This window comes from Caretta caretta, chromosome 17, assembly GCF_965140235.1.
Source record: "Caretta caretta isolate rCarCar2 chromosome 17, rCarCar1.hap1, whole genome shotgun sequence".
NCBI classification, from domain to species: domain Eukaryota; kingdom Metazoa; phylum Chordata; order Testudines; family Cheloniidae; genus Caretta; species Caretta caretta.
In genome coordinates this window covers 9031576-9057598 of record NC_134222.1, presented here as the reverse complement: position 1 = coordinate 9057598, position 26023 = coordinate 9031576, and the positions used below count along the sequence as shown (strand labels likewise).

Genomic DNA, 26023 nt, shown 5'->3' with positions numbered 1-26023 from the left:
CTACATATTTTGTTTAATTTTTAAAATGTTGCTATCAACCAGTTGGAATATAGGCCTAGAGTATCGCAGGGAGTAATCTAATTAGTATGAAGTCAATTCACTAGCTCCTTTTGTATCTCGTGATTAAATAAGTGGGAAAATGGCTTGAAAATTAGGTGCTAGAACGACCCAATTACATTTCTGTAGCTTTTTGTATTCAATTTCATAAACAATTTTGCTCTTCGCTGGTTAATCAGTGAATGCCTTTTTCCAGTTTGAAAAGCACTTCTGAAATTATAATGCAATTAAATTGTGTGTGGATGTTCTGGCATAGTGAGTGTGAAAGCTGGGGGCCTGGCAGACAGCCATGTTGTACCTTGACAGAAATGAGTTCTTGAGCTGGCAGCTTGCTTGTCATTCATAATATTGTCCATGCTGGGTTACTATAAAGTGCAGCTGCTTTAACCAGTTGTTACCCAGGAATGGAATGCCATGTTCTTTACTCCAGGTGCACACCCTCCTGCTGCTACCGAATGTACTGAACTGAGTCAAAGGTCTCTGGAAAATGGATAACGTTCCCTCACAACTGAAGTCTCTGCTGTATGGATGTTTTCCTCATGGATATGATGTAAAGCTGTCCGTCTAGTAATTGTAGGAGCTTAAAATTCCCTAGCAAGATGGGTGCATTTGTTCCCAGGATATTCACCCCCACCCTCATTTTTGTGGAGAAAAGTGCAGCCTATTGCCTAGAGGAAGGGGACTGTGAACCAGAGGTGAAATCTTTGCTCAGTTGAAATCATTGAGTATTTTGCCATTGACATTAATAGGGCCAGGATTTCAGCATAGGACTCTCATCTAGATCTGGCTCAGCCACTTACTCTTTCTCTGACCTTTAAGAAAGTTGCTTTTAAGATTTCTTTGCCAATTTCCGTATCAGATTTTTTTTGTTGCAGCAGAGGTAAAATGTGCAGAACACACAAGCTACTGTTTCTCTCCCCCTGCTTCTCCTTAACCTTTATTCTTTTAATTATTTCCCCCTTACAAAGCACACTACAACCTAAATTTGGTGTTCTGCTTCCTTTGTGGGGAGGCACAGGATTTCAGCACAATTTATTTTTGAGGCCTTTTTTGGAGTTAAAATTGATTTCAGGGTTGCAGTTTCAGTCAACAGTTTAATTACTTTGGTATGTTTGATCTAATTTACTCTATTCATATTTTGAGCTAAAAAGTTGCCTGATTGCAATTAAAATGTAGATAGTTGAGTGGTTTACTTTAGTATGTCCCTGGAACTTTGCAAGTTCCACTTGCCTGGCAGAAAGTCGCCTGCTCAGAAAGTTGAATTCCATTAAATACCACTGAGTTTCTGCTTAAAAGGAGGGGTGCACATGCAAGAGCTTCTTCCTGCAAGCCTAGCTACTTCCTCTGGATTTAATTAGTCAGCGTTCTGTATGACACTGCACTGGATTTGCTGAGCATTTAGTGAGGTTTTGGGGTATTTTGTTTTTAGTGAGTCTCTGCAAGGAATGAGGAGTGTGCTGAGACTGGTGAGGTTACCTTTTATTTTGCTGGGAGAAATAACGATAAGTATTGCTGGGGAAAACACTTTTCTAATCGCCCATCTGTTTTAGGTGGAATGCAAAATTGGCTCTTTAGGTGAAAAATTAGATCCCTGGTGGGGAGAAGTGGAACTGCGTTAATGAGAAAGCAAGTCACTCTGTAAGTCGCTCAACTTTTGAAGCATCTGCTGTCTTGAGCCCGACAGATGCTCCGTTTGGCTATACATGTCAGGCTGGGATAACATTAAATAACGTCACAATTGTAGTGACATCACTATTAAAACCCTGTCTGGGCTTATTTGATTATTACTGGTGGGGTGTTTGGTTAACATGAGGGCTAATAATCAGCTTAATGTCCCAGTGTCCTGTGAGTGCTGAGAATAAGGCAGGGTATTTCTAGAGAAAATCTTACCAGCATTGTATTGAGTCTATCTGAAATTCCCTTTTAGAATACCTCCAGTTGGACAATTAGAGAAATGGGGATGGAGAATAGTTAGCCCTTGGGTTTTTTGACATGAAGTCCTCAGCGGAGCAAGTGCCTGACAATTACAGCTTGAGTTTTTGTGTGTTGAATTGGTGTTACTCACACAATATGGCAGTGAAACAATGGGAAATACAGCAGATATACTTGCAAAAATCCTTCTTATTCTTTTTAACCTCCAACTAGCGCTGACTCATTTTCTTATTTCCCCTGCCACCCTTATTTTGCCCTTATAAACCTGCAATGTCTCTGTACATCCTTGTTTTGCTGCTTTCCTCCTTTTTCAACTTCTTGTCTTCCCTCAGATCCTTGAACAGTCCCCAACAGACTCATGTAACCCAATTTTTATTCACTTTGGGTGAAATCCTGGACCTGCTGAAGATAATATAGTGTTGCCATTGACTTCCCTGGGGCTGGAATTTCACCCTTCATTTATCAGAGGAATTTCTCTCTATTGCGTCTTAATTATGATGTATCTTAGGGATTGCAAAGCTTTGTCCAGTGCTCATGGATTTTAATACTTCCTCCCATTTTACCATCTTAATTCCCTACAGTTTGCTCTTGTGTGTTTAAAAATAAGCAAAAATCTTTCACCCTTTTAACAAAGAACTCCCGGTGACTTTATTTTCTTTGGCAATCCGCTCCTCAGTTTGGGCTGCTCAGTGAATGAGGTGCTGGGTGTTTGTGGTGGGGCCTCAGCCGAAACACTTGAGTTAGTGTGAGGCTCAGAGTTAGCATGGGAGCTTCCATCCATGTAAACTCTTTGGTGTGTTCTTGTGCTTTCTCTTGTTTAGAAACCCATTAGTGTCACTTTTGCAAGGTGACTTGAAAAGTCTCTCTTCTCTGCCTGGCCATAGCTAGGGAAGGAAATCCTGCATCACCAGCCAGAAGTGTGCTGGAGGGATTTGAATTCTGTCCAGCATTAAACCCCCTTGCAGTAGATTGATTTCAGGAAACCAACAGTTAAAATTAGTTGATCCCAAGATTGTAGAATGAGTTTCAGGCTTGTATTCATTTAGTAAGAGTCATCAAAACACCTTGAGTGCTGAGTGTTTTACACACACTGCTGTTTATACTCCTCTTCCCATAGGCAAAAAGCCAAGAGTCTGTGTGGACTGCACCTCAAGTGCAGTATCAGATTAATATCTGAGCTGAGGGTCATAGTCTGAAGTAGTTTATGAAGGCCCATCTGTTCTTTGAAGCATCCAGTCTATGAAGACCACTGTCCATTCTGTGTCTGTCCCATTCTGTATTGTACCCACTTGTGCCTTTTAAAATATAGTTCTTTGGGACATGGACCCTTATATGTTGGGTGTACATATATTCAGTTTTCAGCACCAGGCATGCTTATGGTGCAATAGAATTAATAATATTCAGCCTTTTCAGCAGTGATTCTTAGGTTCTTCTGGTCTCCAGCTTTTATGATTTATAGCCATGTACAGCAAAAGGAAAGGTAGAAAGATGCATTACATTGGAGGGGTGGGGAAGGAAAGTGGTTCTAGAAATAATGACTTGCTTTGCAGGTTTTAACAAGTCAGGTAATAGTGTTGGGTGCCCTTGGCACAGGACCGTAACCTACTCTTAAGTGATCATTACTTGACTAATAAAGACCTCCAAGCAGGATCCTGTTTGCTTTGTACGATGTTTCCATCTTTCAGGAGGCAGAATCTATTGCCTGAACATTGCATTTCCAGCATGGAGCAGATTTAACAAGAAATTGAGCATTCATTCCGTCTCAACATTCCTTTAGCTCACAGTGACTGGACACGCAGTATTGCCCCTAGCACTTGGCTGCTTGTCACTGTGAGGTGTGGATGGGCGATGGGGGGGAAGTACAAGTTGCTTTTCCAGCGTGTCACATCAGCTTTGCTTACCGCTCACACTTTCAATAAGGAGTGATTCAGTGGAGGAAAGGAAGGAGGGGCTAGGGATCGAGGCCCCAGTTCAGGAAAGCACTAAAGCACGTGCTTAACTTTAAGTATTGTGATAGGGTCAGGCCAGATGGCTACAGGAGAGTGATAGAAGGCAGATATATTAGCCCCAGGTTAAGTAGGTCCCTTTTTCCCTGGGTGTAAGGTAACAGGGAAGGTTCCAGAACAATCAGGAACTTACTGGAATCAATTAAGGCAGGCTAATCAGGGCACCTGGGTTTAAAAAGGAGCTCACTTCAGTTTGTGGTGTGCGAGCATGAAGCTGGGAGCAAGAGGTGCGAGAAGCTGAGAGTGAGAAGGTGTACTACTGGAAGACTGAGAAGTACAAGCATTGTCAGACATCAGGAAGAAGGTCCTGTGGTGAGAATAAAGAAGGTGTTGGGAGGAGGCCATGGGGAAGTAGCCCAGGGAGTTGTAGCTGTCATGCAGCTGTTACAGGAGCCACTGTAGATGGCTGCAATCCACAGGGCCCTGGGCTGGAACCTGGAGTAGAGGGCGGGCCCGGGTTCCCCCCATCCCTCCATTCCCCCAACTTCCTACTTGATACTGGAAGAGTTGACCTGGACTGTGGGTTCCACCAGAGGGGAAGGTCTCTGGCCTGTTCCCTGATCCACTAGGTGGATCAGCAGAGACTGCAGGGATTGTTCTTCTTCCTTTCCCTATGCTGGCCAGTGATGAGGCTAACTGAGTGAATGGCAGGTTTGAGCCACGAAAGTGGCCAAACTGTGGGCTGCCGTGAACCTCTGAGGTGAGAAAATCCGCCAATAAGCACAGGACCCACAAAGGCAGAGAAGGAACTTTGTCACAGTATGTTCTTAAATCTCATCGAAGTCAGTCAGATGTGCTCACCTAAAATGGGCATTTTCATGCATGTGTGCTCTTCTTAAGAGGGTCCAGTTCTAGGGTAACACCTACCAAAATGACAGGTTTCAGAGTAGCAGCCGTGTTAGTCTGTATTCACAAAAAGAAAAGGAGTACTTGTGGCACCTTAGAGACTAACCAATTTATTTGAGCATAAGCTTTCGTGAGCTACAGCTCACTTCATCAGATGTATAAAAGTGGAAAATGCAGTGAGGATGTTTTTATACATACAGACCATGAAAAAATGGGTGTTTATCACTTCAAAAGGTTTTCTCTCCCCACCCCACTCTCCTGCTGGTAATAGCTTATCTAAAGTGATCACTCTCCTTACAATGTGTATGATAATCAAGGTGGGCCATTTCCAGCACAAATCCAGGTTTTCTCTCCCCCCACCCCACTCTCCTGCTGGTAATAGCTTATCTAAAGTGATCACTCTACCTACCAAAATGTGACTATCAGACTCTATAATGAGGAGGCCTTTTTTGAGCTGCAGCTTATCATAACAGACAAACTGTATTAGAAGAGCTTGAGAAAGAAGTTGCACTGTAGGAAGGTGCAACAAGATGCATGATTTTCTGGTCCCAACGTGGGACCCAGAGTCAAGAACCTCCTAGGTTCTTATCCCGGCTCCAACCCTGACTTGTTTTGTGGCAATGGGTGAGTTGTGTAACCCCGCTGCCTCAATTTCCCTGTCTATAAAGTGGGGGTAATACTTGACCACACTGGGATGATTGTGAGGGCTTAATTAATGGAAGCACAGCATTGCTTTGAAAACACTTCATTTTTCTTTTTTCTTTTCCTTTTCCTTTTCTTTTCTTGTAGTTATTATTGTTACTGGCTCTGATTCATCCTGGTTGAAGCCTTGGGACTCTTTGTCCTGTTGGCACCATACAAACACACAGGAAGAGAAAGTCCCTGCCCTGAGGAGCTTATGGTCTAATTAAAGGCAAGACACAATGAATGAGCATAAACAGTAGGAAGAAGGTAGCAGCAATGAGTATACATGGCTATGTAGGCTTGTCAAATAAAATCATACTTGGGGAAGTAGCAGTGTTGCTACCAAGGGTATTTCTAAAGTGATATTGGGCAAAGGAAAGAGTACTTCAGTGTCAGAATAAATTCATGTGTCCTTTTAGGGTATACTCCTAACCTACTGTGAGGTCAAGCAGAGAGTTTTAGATAATATGGGACTTGTATTTGAGCCTAAATTCAACTTTTTTTGTATTTATTATAATCCTTAGTATTAAGAATACTTTGCCTTCTATAGCCCTTTCCACCTGAATGCCACATGAATTTTCCCCATCCCTTCTCAGGCAGGTAACTATCCTGATTTTATAGCCTGGGGGGAAAGGAGGCATGGGGAATTTCTGTGGTAACCGTTAGTGGGCTCAGCGATAGAGCTGGGAATAGAATTAGGAGCCCTGACTGCCTGTTCCTGGCTCTGAGTGCTAGTTGATGTTACTAACAAGAATGGCAGAAAACCCAGATGTTAAAATGGAGTTGAAGACAACAGAGCTAGGCTGGGCAATAATGTACTGGCGGTGTGAGAAAAGCTTGCCAGGGGATCTTACCCTCCTGTTTAGGCAACCACCTGAGATCTGGCAGGCAGACCTCTGTTCAATATTTCATCTGAAGGACAGCTCTGAATAGTATGTTAACACCTTGTGCCTGCATTGCAGTGCCACCGCTGGATATTAGCTTAGACTCTAGTATGGGACTTGAAGAATGCAAGCAGCTGAGTCAGCCTCGCGTCCAATGTCAACACAGTATAAAAGCACCTGTTGCAACCGGTAGGGAGAGAGTCGTGATTACATTTCTGTTATGATGCTTGTTTTTAGCTCAGCTGCCAACTTTTATTCCAGGCTGAAATTTAGCGTAGAAGGCTGAAGTCTAGGAATGTGACATTAAAAAAAAACAAAAATCTGCATGGATGCTAATAATCCCATGGCTTTTTTTCTTTCTTTTTTTTTTTGGGTGGGGGGGGATTGTGGGGGTAGGACTAGGTATTTTTCCTAGTGCCCTTGGCCAAAATTTTCTTTCTCCTTCCCTCCATCCCTCACTTCAAGTGATGCTGCATTTAGTTTTTACCATAGATAGATGCAGAATTGGCTGACGTGCTTTTGGATTCTTTAGGATGAAAAGAGTTAATTGGGTGTTAGATTACGGCCCTGCTGCTGCATAACTCATCTTCTCATGCTCCTGTAATGCAAGTGCCTGATATTCTGTGCCATGTACTGTAGAGTGTGTAGGCCTAGAGGGACAGGTCAGGCATGGATTGGCTGCCTTTGTTTTGCCTTTTTCTTTTTTCTCTGCTTGCTTTGTGTCTCAGCCTTAAAATCATTTCAAATGGAAGGTTTTTCTTTGTGTGATGATAAATAGAGAGTCTAAGGGTAACGGATGCATCCTGAATACAGATGTAACATAATGGTGTTTAAAAATGTATCAGTGAGAAGTTTATCATGACTCCAGCACTTCCGAAAACTGCTGCTGGTTTCTGAAATACATGGGAGAGGCCACCGTAGTCCCAGCAGAGCCAGACAGACACTGTGCCAGGACGGTGCAACTTGTCTTTTTTATAATGCTTTGCAGGCAAGCGGGGTTTCAAAGAGAACCTGATACATTAAAGCAACAGCGTCAGAGGGGAGGTAACCCTCCTGTGGCTGGAGGTGCGTTTAGTTGATGCAGTTATTCCCAGTGCCATTTTCATGTTGATTGCAACCGACTGCCTGGTGCCTCTCCCTGTGAATGTCTCAGGGTCATGGTTTCAAAAACAATCACAGTCCTTTGATTTTTTTTATTTTTATTTTTTTTTGCAAGAGGTTTCAGCTAACTATAACATGTTTTTGTGTACTGTGTAAACAGCTTCCTTGGAGCTGGCAAAGGAGTGAAGGGAGGAATTAAAGGATGTGGCCATTTTCAAAACATCAGGCTTTGGGACAATAGGCGCACAGCTTAGTTCCAATCATTATTGCCCGTTTGTTGCCAATCGTGGTGGCTTTCCATAGTCCTGGGGAAAGTGTTGGGGAAATATATAGTGCAGACAGCACTTCAGTAGAAGTCTGAGCCTGGAGAACACCGTAGGTGTCTGCAAAGAGCGAGGAGTCTCTCGGTACAGTAGCTCTCTCCAGAGGCATCTGGCTCCCTAATTCTTCATGCTGGTTGATCCATGGATCGGTTTTTTGGAGCCGAGGCCTTAGGGAGAGAGAGAGAACCCTCTGGACAAACAGAAATGTCCAGCTGAGGTTCGTCGAGGGAGGGCCATCTGCATCCCATTGCTCACTGGCCTTGAGTGCTGCTGCTCCATTTCAGGTGTGAGCGTGAGAAAAATATGGTAGGGGATGGACGAAGGAAACCCCTAAAAGCACAGCTCGTTGCCATCTCTCCCTCTAAGTTATTGAGGCATTGTTAGTACCTGCCCACACCTAGAGCTATTGCCCATCCTGCCCTCCAGTGGAACCAGTAGGAAGGGGCAGTAAAGAGCGCCATGATACCAGATACTGTTGCTGTTCTGCAGAATCAGGGGCTGGAGGAGCGGCTGCTATCCAAACACTGTGCTGTTCTTGAGCTAGTAACCCAGCACTGACTTTTTCTCGGGACTCTCCGCCCGCTTGTGCAGACCTTGTGTTTTGTATGAAATACAAGCTTTGAAGGTCCCTTTAGTCAGCTGCAGGGAGTGGCGGGATATTGCACATTTGTTAAATACTTCCAAACAGTGCTGCTCAGAGGGGGGGGGAGAGCATTTTCATTTGCTGCTGATTAAATATCTCCCTTCCTTCCTTCCTGCAGGATGGGAAACAGCTTGAGGGCACACAAGGAATTTAATTTATTTTTTATTTTTGTGGTTGAAAAATGTTCAAGGAATCTCTTGGCCGAGAGACGTTCTGGGTTCAGACCACGAATTGGCCTGAGCTGCGAGTACCCCAGATGTTATAAATCAAGCGAAAAGCACCTCTGAATCGCACATGATTTTCCTTTCCGAATACTTGGTCTGAATAATCCCCCCCCCTTACAAAATGTGACCTGATCTAATCAGTTTACAGTCACTTTGTGTGAATCTCTGAAACAAATAGAAAAAGCTTAGTTAGGAGAAGAATGAAATGGCATTGTTTGTTCTAAGGGACAATCCAAAGTCCTGGGATAATATGTGAATCTTCCACTCTCTGCTTCTCAGAAAGCTATCTTGTAAGCTATCTTGTTCTTGGGAAAGGAGACAATATCATAGACTATGAACACATCCACTTTCTGAGAACCTCTCTGAAACCTCTCTGGAGGTTTATTTTGGTGTCGCTGACAACACTGCTGCTCACTAACAGTCACTTGGGAGCTTAATATTCTGGTTTAGTATGTTTCGATAGGTAGCATGGGACTAATTTTAAACAATCAGGAAAATAAATGGAGGGGGAAGTACACATACTCCACTGGCAAAGGAGTGACAAATATTAGCTTGGTACTAGATAAAGAAGAGATTTCCTATGTGCGGGCCAAAACTCCAGTGACATTTCAATGGATAACAAGTAGGGATAAACCTTAAATAGCTCAATAAATATAAACCCCAGTTTACCCTGGCCTAGGTTTATGCATCAGTATAGGTGCGACTAAGCAATCTGCTAGCCACCAATGGCTGAATCAAGGCTATTCCTGAGGGTCCAGAAACCAGGGAGCAGAATTTCTCTCTCAGTTCCCGCTTACGTTTTCTGTCCGTCTCTGTGTTTCTAGTTCTCTATCTTAGATTAGGTACTTATACTCATCCTATTGAGATACTGTCACATCTTGGGTTTATACTCTCACAATCTTTAATATGTTTGTTAAGCTTCGCCCCTGTGAGGCAGGGTAGGGCTATTGTCCCTGTTTTATAGCTGAGAAACAGACACAGGAAGGCTGTGACGGAACAGAGAACTGAACCCAGTCTCGCAGTTCCCGGGCTTGTGCTTTCTTAACGCTCTATTTAATATCAGGTTTCAAAACAAGTTGTTATGCCAAGAAATGTCACAATTATAAACATTTTGGTGGGTGTCTCCTTGATAAACCCATCTTTTCAGCCGAGGCACATTTCTCATCTAGACTGAAAGCAAAGCGTTGTCTCCTTGCAATATTGTTAATCTGTTGTTAAGGGGGAAAAAATCTTAACACCAGGCTTGGTGCTTCATTGCTTTTTTGTTAGCCCTGAATAGAATTATGCATCATGAATAAAAACTGCTGTCAACATGCATTGGTTTCAAAACATTCGAGCATATGGTATGTGATTATCTGTATTGTCAAATGCAATAAAGTGAATTTGGATATAATAAAAAATGTAATATTTTAGAAATTTGGTAATAAACTGTAGAAGAATTGACAGGCGGAGACTCTCTGAGGCCTGTAGGCAAATACATAGAAATGGCAGGACTTTTCAGCACAGCATGGAGTGGTCACAACAGATGAATTAGAAAAGAGCTTTGTTTTAATTCATGAACCTAACCTGGTTAACTAAAATCTGTGGCGCAATAGCTTTTCATCCCATCATTTGCAGGGGAGAGTGACCTTTCTGTGGCTACTTGCTGCCCTTTTCAGCAGTGTTTCCCTTTGTTCTCACCCACTGCTTGGTGGATATACAGCTTCAAAGTAATTGAACTTGACTGATGGTTACCAATTTGGAATAATAACTGAGGCCCAATGGAGGCCAAAATAGAAGAAGCAGTATTGTCTTGTGATTAGAAAGGAGGGCTGGGAGCCAGGACTCTTGGGTTCTGCTCCCATCTTTGCTACTGATTCACTGCATTATGTTGGGTGGGACACTTGCCTTGTGCCTCACTTTCCCTGACTGTGGACATCAGGACAATAACTTTATCTCAGAAGAGAGTGAGAGACTAAATTAAAATTTACAGCATCCGCTTGTGAAAGGTACGGTAGAAGCAGAGAATTGTGACATATAATAATATGCCCCAGGCACTCAGGAGCTCTGTGACGTGAAAACGAGATTCCATCGAGCACTGTATGGACCATTTGTTGCAGATACCACTGATGATAGAAGAGGTTTGGTCACCTGGTAGATAGAGAATGAGGCCAAAGATCAGGAAACATGAATTCTACCCACATTGCTGCTGACTCTGACCTTCGGCATGTCCTGCCTAATCTCTGTGCCTTGATTTCCCACTCTGTAAAATTTGAATAACACCCTTCCTTCCGTCCTCCTTCATAGAGCACTCTTCCTCTAAAGAAAGGTGCTATATATGTACTTTCGATTGTTATTTCCAACACACATTGCGATTGCTCCTAAACAGGGATCTCTGTTAAGCAACCGGAGGACACTCCCTTGCTCAAAGCAGAAGATGTTTAGCACTTCCATTCCTTTCTGCATAGAAGGATCTTGTTTTCATATGTGGCCTGGATCGTGCACATTAAAGGTCTTGCTGATGAACCTGAAAAAAGTAGCTTTCACGTGTGATGGAAAATTCACTTGGTAGATATAGATAGATTAATTGAATTTAAAAGCAATTTGGAACTTTTAAAATTTCCTTCTTGGTGGTTAAAGAAGGCCAATTTATATCAAGCTCCCCGGTTTTTCATTATGACTCCTTGGAGGGCCAGAACCAGAGCATCTCGGTCATCAGATGAAGGTACAGGGAGGGTGAGGAATATTGAATAGAGAGAGTTTTTCACCCAAGTGTTATCCAAAGTTGGAGTTAAATAGGTATTAACAAAAAAGCAAAGACGTAATAGAGGTTTAGATAATGTAACTAAAACCCCTTCCCCTCTCTCTAACTCACATTTTAGTCTCCTGTGGTGCCGCAATTACATTAGTTTTAGAATTCTCCAGCAAAAACCTAGATGTTAAGACATGATATTTCTAATGTAGAAAGCCAAGCAGGAAACAGAAAACACTGTTGGGGAGGTTAGAGGGGAAAGAAACTTTCAGGCCTTCTTTATAGACAGAAATGAAGCAAGGAACCCTGACACGAATGCACCTCTCATGCCCATACACACAATTTTTCTCAGGTCACTGTTAATGCTTCTAAATGATCTGTGGGTATATTAATACCGTCTGTTAATTAACAATATCATAAAACTGGCATTTTGTAAGCTGCCATGTAGTGCATGTTTTAGTCATTATGTACTCAGCGCTTTGGGTTGGTTTCGGAATGCTAATCGAATAAAATTTTAATGAAGATTTGTTGCTATGAAAAATTTATCAGTAAGAGTTCAGGTGCAGCTTACATTAACGTGGCTTGTAATATGCAACGAGACTTCCCCTTTCACACCAAGTGCTGCAAATATATTTTAGTTAAAGCTATTCTTTTGATATAAGAGCAAAACTGAATAATGAACTCTTAAGTCTGTGCCATTTTATTACTAGGAGCAAAGGGGCTCCTACCCTTTAACTAAGAGTCGTATTTTTGTTTAGTTCATGCAGTTTTGCCTCTCCATTGATGCTCTGTCCTACTCAATCTTGGAGTCCACTCAGCTGTGAAGCAAGTACACAGCAGATTCCTGCCCTTCTCTGCCAGGGTGGATCTAGCTGCCAAAGCCCGAAGGAAGGAAGGGAGTATGTTTATTGGTCAGAACAGGAGACTGGGCGTTAGGAGTCCCAGACTCTGTTCCTCACTGTGTGAGAGAGGATGGTGCAGTGGTTAGGGAACTAGTCTGTTACTTGGGAGGCCTGTGTTCAATTTCCTGCTCTACCCAAGACATCCTATGTGACCCTTGGCTAGTCACACTGTCTCTCCATGCCTCAGTTCCCCCCTCTGGCCCATGGGGATCATAGCACTGCCCTACATCACAAAAGTGTTGTGAAGGTAAATTTAATTTAAAGATTGTAAGGACCCTATTACTATGGTAGTTGGGGGCCACATAAATACCTTGGAAATGGCCCACCTTGATTATCACTACAAAAGGTAACCATACAATAAAAGTAACCTGCTGTGTGCTTCCACAGGTTTCGGTGCCTGAACACCAGCGGGCTGATTTTCAGATGTGTTGTACAAACACAACACCTCCCGAAGCAAACAGGAACCCAGCACCTTTGAAAATCAGGGTGTTTCTAGTTAGGTTCCTGAACATGGATTTTAGGATCTTAACTTTAAACACAGAAAATTTTGAAAAGTTTGTCCAGAAATTATGTGCTTCTGAGGGAGGGGCAACCACCCCCCAGCCTCTGGGAAAATCTAGGCACAGAAGCCTGTTGGAGTGGAGTTTTCCCTTGTTAAACTGACCAAATGGCAGTTTCACATTCCTTAGATACCTATATTTTTAAATACCCTTGAATGACAGTCCCTTGCAGTGGGAGGATGGAAGGGGAAGCTGAGCCTTGCGGTTCTCCAGAACAAAAGCAGAGGAATATCTTCCTGGTGCCCTTTATCCAGCTGTGTGGCTGACCTCAGCTCTTTGCTTCCCTGCTGCGTTAGTACTGAAATGCTAGCACCTTTTGTGGCAGTCTCAATCTGAAGCAGTTGTCTGCCAATTTAATTTTGCGAATTTACTCCCGTATATTGGCACTTCTTAACTGTGGTAATATCTGTGTCTGTCATGGGAACCCGACTAGTTTCCTGACCAACCCAAGACGCACACGCCAAATGGATTTGTGAGCTGATCTTCTGCCTTGATGAGTGTCATTGAGAGAAATGCTGCTGTAGTATAGAGCACGCTTTAGAACTAAATGAGGTTGGTATTTTCTAGCCTAGACCATAGGCATTCCTTCCCACCCCCTATTGCTGGGATGGGACTTTATTCTCAGTACAGAATATTATGCCTTCAAATACAATCATCAGTATTCCCGGCATGTTTTCATGTACTTGGGGTGTGAAGGCGGGAGGGAGTGTGTGCATATAAATAAAAAATTCTTTTTCTGACACACGTGCATATATATGAATGTGTGTATTATATATTTATATCTGTCCATATCAGTGATGGTACTTGGACCTGGCCTAATGGACAGGGCATTTCCTCGCTCTGTAGTTGAGTCATTTCACTGTGGCTGTTGGATTGGTCTCAGTTGGAGCCCTTAGGCACTATCTTGTTACAAATAATGAATAATAGCTCATGCTTTTTTTGCAAAAGGCAGTGTTGTAATACTACCGCCACCTGGTTCCTCCTTATTGTCCATGTTGCTTTCTTGCCTAGGTTTGCTTGAGAGTTTATAGTTGCTTTTACACCACTCCTTTCTGTGAGGTGGGGCTGGGAGAACATCTGACACGCCGACAGCTGCGTGATGTTTTCTGTGTGATGGAGGCGAGTGTGTCACACTCCTTGCTGAATAAACAGACAGGCATGCCAACAAAAATGTAAATGAATCCTGCGGGTGAGGTTGCTGGTGGGACTAGAACATGGGTCCCCAGCATTCCTAGGCAGCAGTGCTAATTAAGAAGCTTGAAAAGCTCACATAAACACTCCCCTCAGCTGCTACCCACCGTTCCATGACTGGTCTGGAGCCAGTGCAGAAGGCAGCCTTACATTCCGTATGAAGACTAAGCACGAGTTCTGTATTCTGTACACACAGCTACTTTTTGGGGAGGAATCTCAGGTACAGTAAAAGTGAGCTGTAGCTCACGAAAGCTTATGCTCAAATAAATTGGTTAGTCTCCAAGGTGCCACAAGTACTCCTTTTCTTTTTGTGAATACAGACTAACACGGCTGTTACTCTGAAACCAGTAAGAGCTTTGTTATCCGGCATATTGGGGGAATGGGGCAGGGGTGTGTGTGCCAGTTAACCAAATATTCCGGTTAACTGAGAGTTATACTTTACCAATGGAATACCAATTTTCAAAGAATTAGACTACAATAAAATGAATCAAATATAAAATACAGTAGCACAGTATACAGGTATTCACCAATCCACTAGTAGTAATGCACTGCAGAGTGTTTGGTTTCGTGAACCACTTAGGTGTATACAAGTAAAGTTTTCTATACACTAGATTATTTTATGACACTACATATCATAATGGGCAGCATGTGGCGTACGCCCAGATCACTAAAACTTACACTTAACACTAAAACTATACTGAACATAATTTAATCTTTCTTTGATTCAGAAGGCACTTCAGGATCCTGCAGTGTCTCAGGGTCATTATCGACATCAATTATCATTGTAGATGTAGAAGGGGTAGGAGATTGGGCTGAATCTGTAATGACCCTATGACACACCCTGGAAACTGCTTTTTTGAATAAATCCCTGTTATCAGCTTGCTTACTTGTCTTCTGCCTCTTTTGCGTAAAAGTAGAGTGCAGAAGCATAACCTCCTGGGCAGTATACTAGTCCCGGTTACTAGATTGAAGATTTGTATTGGGAGATATCAGAAATGCCAGTTAATAGAGTTTTCCGGTTGATAAAGTGCCGGATAACACAGCTTTTACTGTATTTTCATCTGTTGTAGGGAAAAAAAATCTCTCTATTGAAATTGAAATGATGGCAGTTTTCGTCCAAGGAATTCAGATCTCTTTACATACATTAATGAATTACACACACTGCACCTTAGGGAAGCAGACCTCATTATACCAAGTTGACAGGTGAGGAAACTGAGTCAGGGAGCAAGAGAGTGATTGCGCATAGGCAAGATAGCAAGGCTTGATTTAGAAACAGCTAACTGCAGACCAGTCAAGAAGATGTTAAGCTCAAGCTGGCTCTGAACATGTTATAAAGCGAAGCATGATGACCCGGTCTTTGATATATTTGGTTTCAGTCTCTATTTCGTGCAGTAGCCAGCTATCGCAGCCATATCACTGTTCAGGTTTTCTCCAGTCTTCTGGAAGTCACAGTCCTTGAGGCCAAGCAAAGATCATGGGTGTATGTGAACTGCCTGGTGATAGTGTCCAGTAGGTCATTGATAAATACATTAAATAGGTGCCGGCACTGAGCCTTGCAGGAGTCTGTTCTTCTGGATGCTCCAGGTGCTGGTTTTGAGAAAGACAGAGGGGTTAAATGACTTGTCCAGAGCTATATAGTAGGTCAGTGGCAGAGTTGGGGCTAGCACCCAGGAGTGCTAACTCTCATATTCTTGCTTTAAGCACCAGATAACCCTTCCTTCCAAAGCCAGAAGTCCTGGTTTCTAGGCTTTTTCACTTGATAAATAACTCTTCCTCCAGTAAAAAGTTTGGAACCCGTCTGATTTTTTTGTCCTTTGCTATGAAAATGTTTCTTCCTGACGTAGTAAATTCTGTTTTTCTTTGTTTTTAAGTTGAAGATTTGATAACAAAATTTACATCATCTGATTCCTATGCTCCCCTACCCTTCTGGTACAAGGCTTTTTTATTATTACTATTATTATTATTAATTATTATTTTATTTTATTATAAGAAGGAGGTTTGACAGCCTCAGGTGTGAGATAGCTTACTAAGTAACTTTTTCCCTTCTGATTATGAGGGATGTGTGAATAACATAGAACCATATTGATTCACACCAATCTATGCATCGACTGTGTGAGAGCCACTTGCAATTCCCAGCAGCACCAGAAAGCTTTGCAACAGGGAGAAATATGACCAGGCAAGTTGAGAAAATAAATTAAACTAGTGTCAACTTTTCTTGTTTCTTCCCTCATTATTAATAGATGGAATGGGGCTTGTTTATCAAGAAGAGGAAAAATTAATTGACATGGACTTTAATATTATTATGCCTGGCTTGTCTGGTCACATTTCTTCATTTTTTTGAAAGGCATTTTATTACCGTTTACAGTGACCAGCTGCCAAAACTATTGGTATAAACAAGAAAGCAGGTGCATAAATAATGCTGCAGTGGAACTAGAGGTTTTGTGCATCTAAGCTTAAGGAGCTTAAGTAGAGGAGAAAGGAGAGTCATAAAGCAAATACAGATTAGAAGATGAGGTACCAAGAAATAATATTAGAACGGATGTGGTACTGTCTTAATATTTTGTCATTATGTAGCTGTGCCTCTTAAATGGATATTATGGGGTGGTTATTTACGTCCATCAGAACATATGTATGTTGGCAGGTGGATGAACTCTGGAACTGATAGGTTTACTGGTGATGGGGAGCTACTGTAGGCCTGACCCGGCACGGTGCACAGATGACGTGGTGTTGTGCACGGTGCTAGGGTTGCTAGGTGTCCGGTTTTTGACCGGAATGCCCTGACAAAAAGGGACCCTGGCCGCCCCGGTCAGCACTGCTGACTGGGCCATTAAAAGTCCGGTTGGTGGCACAACAAAGCTAAGGCAAGCTCCCTGCCTGCCGTGGCTCCGTGCAGCTTCCCTAAGCAGCAGCAGCTGCATGTCCCCCCTCCGGCTCCTACACGGAGAGGCAGCCAGGGGGCTACACATGCTCCACCACCCCAAGTGCTTGCTGTGCAGCTCCCAATGGCTGGGAACCGTGGCCAATGGGAGCTGCGGAGGCGGCACCTGCGGATGAGGCAATGCGCAGAGCCACCTGGCCATGGCTCCACGTCGGTGCCAGAGGGGGGACATGCTACTGCTTCCGAGAGCTGCCTGAGGTAAGCGCCGCCTGAAGCTTGCACCCCTGACCCCGCCTCCCCGTGCCCCAACCCCCTGCCTCAGCCCTGATCCCTCCCCCCCCCCGCACTCAGAACCCCTCGATCCCAACCCGGAGCACCCTCCTGCACCCCAAACCCTTCATCCCCACCACAGAGTCTGCACCCGCAGCCAGCTGGAGCCCTCACCCCCCCCTGCACTCCAGCCCAGAGCCCCATCCTGCACTTTGAACCCCTCAGTCCTAGCCCGGAGCCCCCTTCTGTACCCCAAACCCCTGATCCCTGGCCCCACACCCGAGCCTACACCCCCAGCGGAGACTTCACCCTTCCCAATCCCCTGAGCCAGTGGTGAAAATGAGCGAGTGACGGTGGGGAGAGCGAGCGCCAAAGGCAGGGGAAATGGAGTGAGAGGGGGTGGAGCCTCGGAGGAGGGGCGGGGCAAGGGTGTTCGGTTTTGTGCAAGTAGAAATTTGGCAACTCTACGCAGCGCAAATGTCAGCACAAGGACTATGCAGCTGCAGAGTGTGGCATGTATGAGACAAGTGCAAAGAAACCTGATCCTGCATTAACAAAAGCACTGCCATGCAACTGCCAAGTTATTCTTGCATAGCAGCAGAAGTGAGGGCTGAGAATTTATTTGCGTGCTGAAGATGGTGCTTAAACTCATGTCTCCTCTGATACACGTTTTCTCCTTTCCATGCTCTGCTCTCTTTAGATTATTGTGAGGTCATGGTAGAGGCTTGGTGATTATAGTGTGTATTATTTGTATAGTTTCAGAGTAGCAGCCGTCTTAGTCTGTATTCACAAAAAGAAAAGGAGTACTTGTGGCACCTTAGAGACTAACCAGTTTATTTGAGCATAAGCTTTCGTGAGCTACAGCTCACTTCGTCGGATGCATACCGATGCATACTGTAGGTTCCACGGTATGCATCCGATGAAGTGAGCTGTAGCTCACGAAAGCCCATGCTCAAATAAATTGGTTAGTCTCTAAGGTGCCACAAGTACTCCTTTTCTTTTTGCGAAGACAGACTAACACGGCTGTTACTCTGAAACTTATCTAAAGTGACCACTCTCCTTACAATGTGTATGATAATCAAGGTGGGCCATTTCCAGCACAAATCCAGGGTTTAACAAGAACGCCTGGGGGAAGATGGGGGTAGGAAAAAACAAGGGGAAATAGGTTACCTTGCATGATGACTTAGCCACTCCCAGTCTCTATTCAAGCCTAAGTTAATTGTATCAAATTTGCAAATGAATTCCAATTCAACAGTTTCTCGCTGGAGTTTTTTTGTTGTAATATCACAACTTTCATGTCTGTAATCACGTGACCAGAGAGATTGAAGTGTTCTCCGACTGGTTTATGAATGTTGTAATTCTTGACATCTGATTTGTGTCCATTTATTCTTTTACGTAGAGACATTCATAAACCAGTCGGAGAACACTTCAATCTCTCTGGTCACGTGATTACAGACAAGAAAGTTGTGATATTACAACAAAAAAACTCCAGCGAGAAACTGTTGAATTGGAATTCATTTGCAAATTTGATACAATTAACTTAGGCTTGAATAGAGACTGGGAGTGGCTAAGTCATTATGCAAGGTAACCTATTTCCCCTTGTTCCCCCCCCTCCCTCCCCCAGACGTTCTTGTTAAACCCTGGATTTGTGCTGGAAATGGCCCACCTTGATTATCATACACATTGTAAGGAGGGTGGTCACTTTAGATAAGCTATTAGCAGCAGGTGAGTGGGGTGGGAGGAGGTATTTTTTCATGCTTTGTGTGTATATAAAAAGATCTTACACACTTTCCACAGCATGCATCCGATGAAATGAGCTGTAGCTCACGAAAGCTTATGCTCAAATAAATTGGTTAGTCTCTAAGGTGCCACAAGTACTCCTTTTCTTTTTATTATTTGTACGATAGTAGCCTGTAGTGTACATCTGCACAGGGATAAAAAACCCATGACTGGCCTGTGTCAGCTGACATGACCTCCTGGGGCTTGGGCCCTGGGGCTGAAAAATTGCTGTGGAGAATACAGGCCCAATTGCTCTAGGTACTGTGCAAACACTCAGTAAGAGACCATGCCTACCCCAAAGAGCTTACAGCTTAAATAGACAAAGGGTGGGGAAACAGAAGCATTACAGATGGGGAACTGAGGCCTAGAGATAAAGTGAGCTGCCTGCGGTCACAGGGAGTCTGCGGTAGAGGTGGGAATTGAATCTAGCTATCCTAACTCCTAGTCCAGTACCTTAATCATGGGACCATCCTTCTTTTATGAATAATTTCTGGGTGAAGATTTTATTTAGCTTATTCTCAGCCATAGTGCTTAACCTCAGTTGCTCTCTTGCACTAGAGCACAAACTCGTTGCTTTGTTGGATGCATGGACTTGTCAGATCAAGACTTATATGCCCTGTAAGGTGGGAAAGTACCTTTAGCACACTTTGCTGCTTTCACATAATTCTATGGCTAAGGGACAAGCTCTATGTGTGTGTGCGTGCCTGTGTGTACATGTATGTAGATCTAGCTACACGTAACTAAATATACGTGTACACAGAGGTAAACTCTTGACCATACCAAAACTTTCTGCTAACTGGCAAGAGAAAATAGCTGTGTCTCATAACAATGGTGTCATGTCGGCTTTATTTCACCAAAGCTGACACAAACCCTTTCCAGTGATGACAGAGGTGTGAAATATAGCTGACTTCAAGTGTGAAAAACCAAATCACAGCACACAGGAGCATGATTTTCTGAGCAATTGACACTTGGCACTTATTTATACTTCTGCTGATTTTAAATTGTTTTAATCTTGTATGGCTTCAGTGTTTCGCTTATTTGTGGGGCACTGTGGTAGAATGTCACTACAGAGTAACTCTGTTTAGCTACATAGTACAGTGGGTGGAAGAGGTGATAGCAAGCCATTGATAACTACTCTTTGAGTACGCTGTGCCTGATGGGAGTTGTTGTTTGGGTACCTCACGTTCCCATTCTCCTCTATGGGATGGGCTCCCCAGGAAGACTTCATCTCCGATGCCATGATGTACAGTCTCCCCTCACCATGATAGGAGCTTGTGGTGCATCATGGGTAATGTAAACTAGGGAACCCAGCCTCTAGAGAAGACTGGGAGCATGAGACAGCCAAACTACAAATCCTAGGAGGAATTGTGGCAGAATTTCAGAATGGAAATATTTAGGGTTTTGATTTTCCCCCCAAAATTAAAAACATTTCCACAAGAACCCTCCATCCATCCCTCCCCCCCCAATTTTTCTGACCCGCTGTGAGCTGGAGCTTAGTGAACGTGACATAAATATCCATTCATGTGAATGCTTAGCCTTTCCAAACCAGTGTACAGAATGAATCTAGACATATTTGCTTTTGTCTGTGATAGTGTTTACTACATCAATCAGTCCCCCTGAAGAAGTTCTGGGCCCAGTTTCAGTGTCTATCAACAGCCATTGACCAATATGTGAATGGGATTAAATGATTTTTTTGAGCAGATGATAAAGGAATGGTTTTTTTCACCTGAAGGTCACGAATCCTGTTGCTGCTTCCTTCAGTGATCTCACTTGGCTCAGACGCTCTCATCTGGGGGCATTTGTTTCCTCCTTTATATATTTCCCCTATTCTTTGTCTTTTCTTTTACAGAAAGGATTATTCAAATGAATATTCAGTTTTATTCATTTGAATCAAGAGGGGAAAAAACCCAACTGTTAACTCTGTTAAATGCTTATCTCTTAAATAGAGCTAGTTAGCTTCCAATAATAGCTTCATTCAGGAGGATGCAGTATAATTTCATTTTAAAATGTGTGCTCCTTGACAACCGGAATCCTATTTTTGTCACCATTTTAAACAGCTTTCTTTGTTTTGTATTAATCTCTTTCGTACACTTTCTGTGGAATGTTTTTTATTGTTGTTGTTGACTCCTGTTACCTCTCATAAGAAATAATCAACTGTTTGAGCCAGAAAGCTTTAGAAGAGTTTGAGTAATTTAAAAATGAGTGTATGTTCATTATACTGACTAAAAGGGCATGCATACAGTAATATTTTTCTTATGCAGTTGTTAAAAGTTGGTAGCTGGGTTTTTTAAATTTTATTTTAAATATACCTCAGATTACTTTATGAGGTTTTGATTCCAGAGCAAATGATCTGTTTGGAGTTGATGCATTTAAAATATGATATGATCTCTTGGTGAATGTCCTGTATGTTTTAAGTGACTGTAAATGTGTGGATTATAATCTACTGGATGCTTTCCAATCAATTTTAAATGTCAGTGATCATAAGGCAAAGGTGTTGTTGTGAGCATAGTGCCATTGATCCTATTGCACTTTGCAAGCTACGGGCTTGATCCTGCAGACGCTGTAAAACATACAGCACTTGTTGAAATGTCACCACCTCTGGGGTGGAGATTAGCAGCAGAGGAATTTGTGGCCATGTCTGATGTTTGGTATATAGGTGAGGTGGAGGGGAGAACAAGCCTTCTGCTTTGACAAATGCTATGTCCATACGTAGGGTGACCAGATGTCCCGATTTTATAGGGACAGTCCTCATATTTGGGGCTCTGTCTTATACAGGCGCCTATTATCCTGTCCCAATTTTTCACACTTGCTGTCTGGTCACCCTATCCATAAAGAGCAGACCGCACCTTGATTTTAAGGGCTGTTGTAGAGTTCCATGCTTGAACTCAGTTGGTCCCTCTCTGGAGGCTAAGTCAGGATGTGACTATGTGGTTCCAGGGGCAGTAGGTATTACAAATCCAGTGCTTGAATCCATCCCTTCCTTCTTGTTTTGATCTGACATGGCCCTCCAGTATGGGTTCGTTCCCTATAGGAATGCAGCAAACTAAGGTGGTTACTCCCTGCAGGGAAATAAAAATATTTTTTTTTTATTTTCCTCAAGGGCTGCTACAAATAGAAACTAGAAGAGGCGTGTGCAGTCATAGAATGTTGAATTCTTCTAATGGAGGAAGAGAGATGGTTCAGCACAGGTTGCCACTTGAAACCTATGGCAGTCCGTAGCATGATTTGAAACCTATATACTTCAGTGATAAGGGGTTTTTTTCTTTTAAGTTTTTGGCTAGGTTTAAAATTTCAGGTTAATGTCCATATTACAGGGACTTGGGTAACGTATTTACACTGGGAATTGCAGCTTTGTTGCAACTTCCTGATGATTTTTTTTAATCGAGGGCCAAGGTTTGGGGTTCATTTAACCTTTGTTTCTGCCACAGTCATTTGATTTGAAGCACAAAGTCACAAGAGTGAATTCACCCTGTAAGTCAGACTTAGGTGGTGCTGGCCCTTCCTCACAACAGTGAATGTCACCCATAATGAGCTGATGGTCCCATCTCAGCTTTATAATTCAGAACCCTCCTGTTACCCTGTCCTGCCATCTAGCCACTAGCGCGCAGTCATCCTGCATTCTTCTTGTTTTCCTTTGTTAATCATCACTTTAACTAATTCATTGCAGATAATAATGCATCCACTAGGTAAAATGATTACACAGTTAAGGAATAGTATTTACTGTTAATTAATTGCTTCTTTGGTTTTCCACAAGAGGAAGAAATAAATGTTTTTAGACATAATCAAGTTTGTTTTCTCTCATCAAGCCAGATAGACAGGCATGTTTGAAATGGTGTAGCTCTTTTAAAAACCTGCAAATGAGTGTTGACACCATTGGATTGTTCTGTTATTCCTATTATAAAACCTGTAAATCCAGAACGCTATATGTCTATCTTCTTTAATCAGACAAATCATTTCTTCATAAACCTGCATTTCTGCCTTATGGATGCAGGTTGGAAGGAGTAACCTGTTTCCTAGGTTGAACATGTAATGATTTTGATGGGTTTTCTGGTGGAGTTATGCATATTAACTCTAATCTCCTGAAAATTCCCTTTCTCTTCTTGTTACTTGCAGTGAGACCTGAAAAAAATCGAAACTGAAATCCTCTACTGCAATATTCACTAATGAGTTACTAATGATGAAGAAGTTTCTGGAACTCAAACAATTAATGACTTGCAGAACTGGACTGGACATTTCATTCTGCTTGGCAAAACTGGTTCCCTGTGGTGTGCTGCTCTAATAACACTAATAATTACTTAACACAGTGTGGGTCCCTAGATTCCTAGGATGTCATGTTTAGTCCGTTAACCACAAAAATTTTAGTTGCAACTGCAGTCCTCTGTAAGGAAGAATTAAGCCGAGCAATTTAGAAGACAAATAAAGGGACCAGTTTGAATAAGATGATTCAAGATGCTGCATGCTTGAAGTACTGAGGAAAATAGCTTTCTGAACAAAGATGCAAAGGGAAATCTTTGGATGTTAATGTAACATAATAGTCAGATGTTGTGACTTCTAGGATATTTTGAAACCATTCCGAGTTGTAATTTACCTAAGGAGAGGTGTCGGGGGAAAGCATTCAACAGTATTAAAATTACCCTGTGTTCCTAAACCAATCAACCGGTAGTGCTTAAACCTTGCTAGTTCACTCTAATCACTGAGAGACCCGTTGAGAATAGCAGTGTTCTGTGAATTTATGAATAAGCAAACACACATGCACAACTTCAATGGCAATGCACTGCAAAATGTAGTTTGTTCACTTACTCTGACAAGCACAGTTTAGTTTTAATTATTTGCTAGTATGAAGTTTTTTAGCCAATGTACTGTGTGTGTTAAAGCAATGGAAGGCATAGTAATAGAAGACTTCGCTATAGCGACTTAGCAGCTGCAGAATCTTTGCTAAGAATCAAAGTGAGGAGGGCCAGGTTTTGGGAATGAAGAAACAGGTTAGTGGATGCAAAGTGAGAATTGTCAAGGTTTGTACTGTGTTCCCTCATAACAAGAATCTCTGGGTTTGTACCATGCAACAGGCCACATGCTCAGTTAGCGTTAGTATAGCTCATGGAAGTCAGCAGAGCACCATCAATTTGTGCCAGCTGAGTATCTTCCCCAGTGTCTGTGTCTGTGAACAAGATACTAACTTTCTCAAGTGCAGCTGGTTTATTAGTGCAAAACTATTTATGTAAAATAAACTAGATAGTTGTGAGCTTATTTATCTCCTGTCCCTTCACCATCATTTTGGTTTCATTTAAAACACGAGTTGCAATGGACTTTTGAGTACAGCATTCATTTCTGTTCCTATATTATCGTGTATACTTTTTTGGTACTAATTTGGAGTTTGGGTTTATTATATTCTTTTATTGGGAGCCTTCATGTTGTCTTCATAGATTTTGATATTTATCCATTGAGTGCTTGAAAGTAACACGGTGGTGCCTTGTGGGGTTTTTTTGTTTGTTTGTTTTGTTTTTAGAAAAGATGGGTGAAAATCAATATGCAGAGCTGTAGCTGGCTGCCAAAATTCTTTAGTGTGGAGTGTCTAAGATAGCATGGACCCAACAGAGTAAATACAGTGTATAGCTGGCGGGCAGACAGCATGCATCAAACAACCTTAAACTGGCCCAAATCCATAGCTCCTTTGAAGCAGCAGTAGAGAAAAGATGAGTGATCAGATCAGAGGTCTTAAAATTTAATAGTTTCTTAAAGGCCTCAGGATGTCCTGATGAGGTATTTGAGGAAGTAATTCAGGAAGAAAGGGACAAATAACCACCTCCAAATCTTGGCTGACCCTTAGGGTTCACTGTGTCAATGTGCTGAAAGGACAAGCCAGGACCTGCTTTGATCCAAGAAGCACTTACTATAGTGACTGCTTCCCTGTGAGAGCAAAGCCAGTCTCTTTTGACCTTATAAATAACAGATGACTAAATTTCTTGTTTGCTCAGAGGCAAACAGAAACAGAAAGTGCTGATACATGTTTGTGAAATCATTAGTTTTTTTTATTCTCACTGGTGGTGGTGTTGGGTAAATGAGGAATCATTTTCTCTTCCTTTTTGAATGTTTGTTCTTTGTCGCTTAATGAATCAACCCTAATGGAGAAGTCTCTTGGAATTTAAGGAGAACTGAAACCAATAGGGTTCCACAGAAATGTAATAGGGTCTGTATGGATTACTCCAAACACCTATAAAATGTAATAGAGAATTATTTCTGTTCTCTAGGTTTTTGAGCCATCCAGTAGCAAGGAAATAGTTGTCTATAACATTCTATAGGATGGATCAAAAAATCTATAGGAAGGACAGAACCCTATTAAATATTGGATATTTTGTTTAATTCGTGTAATATATTAAAGTTTTCCATAAGGGCACAATAGAAAGTATATGTGTGTATGTATAGTTATGTGCATTATTATTATTAATAATAATAATAATAATTTGTATTGCTGTAGCTTCTAGGAGCCGTAGTCCTGGGCAGGATCTCATTGTGCATGTGTGTGTGAAAAGTGACAAAAATTCAAACCGCCTATAAAATGCCATATTTAAATGAAGCCTCTGTTGTTTTAACATAATTAATATTTTCCTTATACTTTCCTTCTTTCTCTCTTTTAATAAATAGGATTTGGCTTCGTAACTTTTGAAAATGAAGACGTGGTGGAAAAAGTCTGTGAGATTCATTTTCATGAAATCAACAATAAAATGGTAAGTTTTTCCAATATGCACGTCAGTAGTACCCTTTTTCACAAAACCAAGCCCGAGTGGTCCATTGGGAAAATGTTCTCCACAAAATTAATTGTTTTTAGACATCCTGTGTCAGATGTTTGTCTTTATAGTGGGTGAGCACTGGGTTATGAATTTCGCTTATTTAGCTCTTACTTTTCCCACTAACCTGAGGGCATATAGGGAGGCTTTCCTTACTCAGGTACCCAGTAATTGTTATACTGGGTCAGATCGGTGATCTGTCTAGAGCAGTGTCCTGTCTTGGCCAT

General features: G+C 42.3%; 1 protein-coding gene across 22 annotated transcripts in view; it reads left to right on the top strand.

The window, feature by feature from the left end:
• The window catches only part of MSI2 (musashi RNA binding protein 2), a 383853-nt gene that overhangs the window by 261396 nt on the left and 96434 nt on the right, over window positions 1-26023 (top strand). For all 22 annotated transcript variants that reach the window (XM_048823532.2, XM_048823540.2, XM_048823533.2 and 19 more), the window contains one exon: window positions 25654-25736. In XM_048823532.2, coding sequence (XP_048679489.1) covers window positions 25654-25736 — 83 coding nt within the window. The remainder of the gene's footprint in view (window positions 1-25653; window positions 25737-26023) is intronic.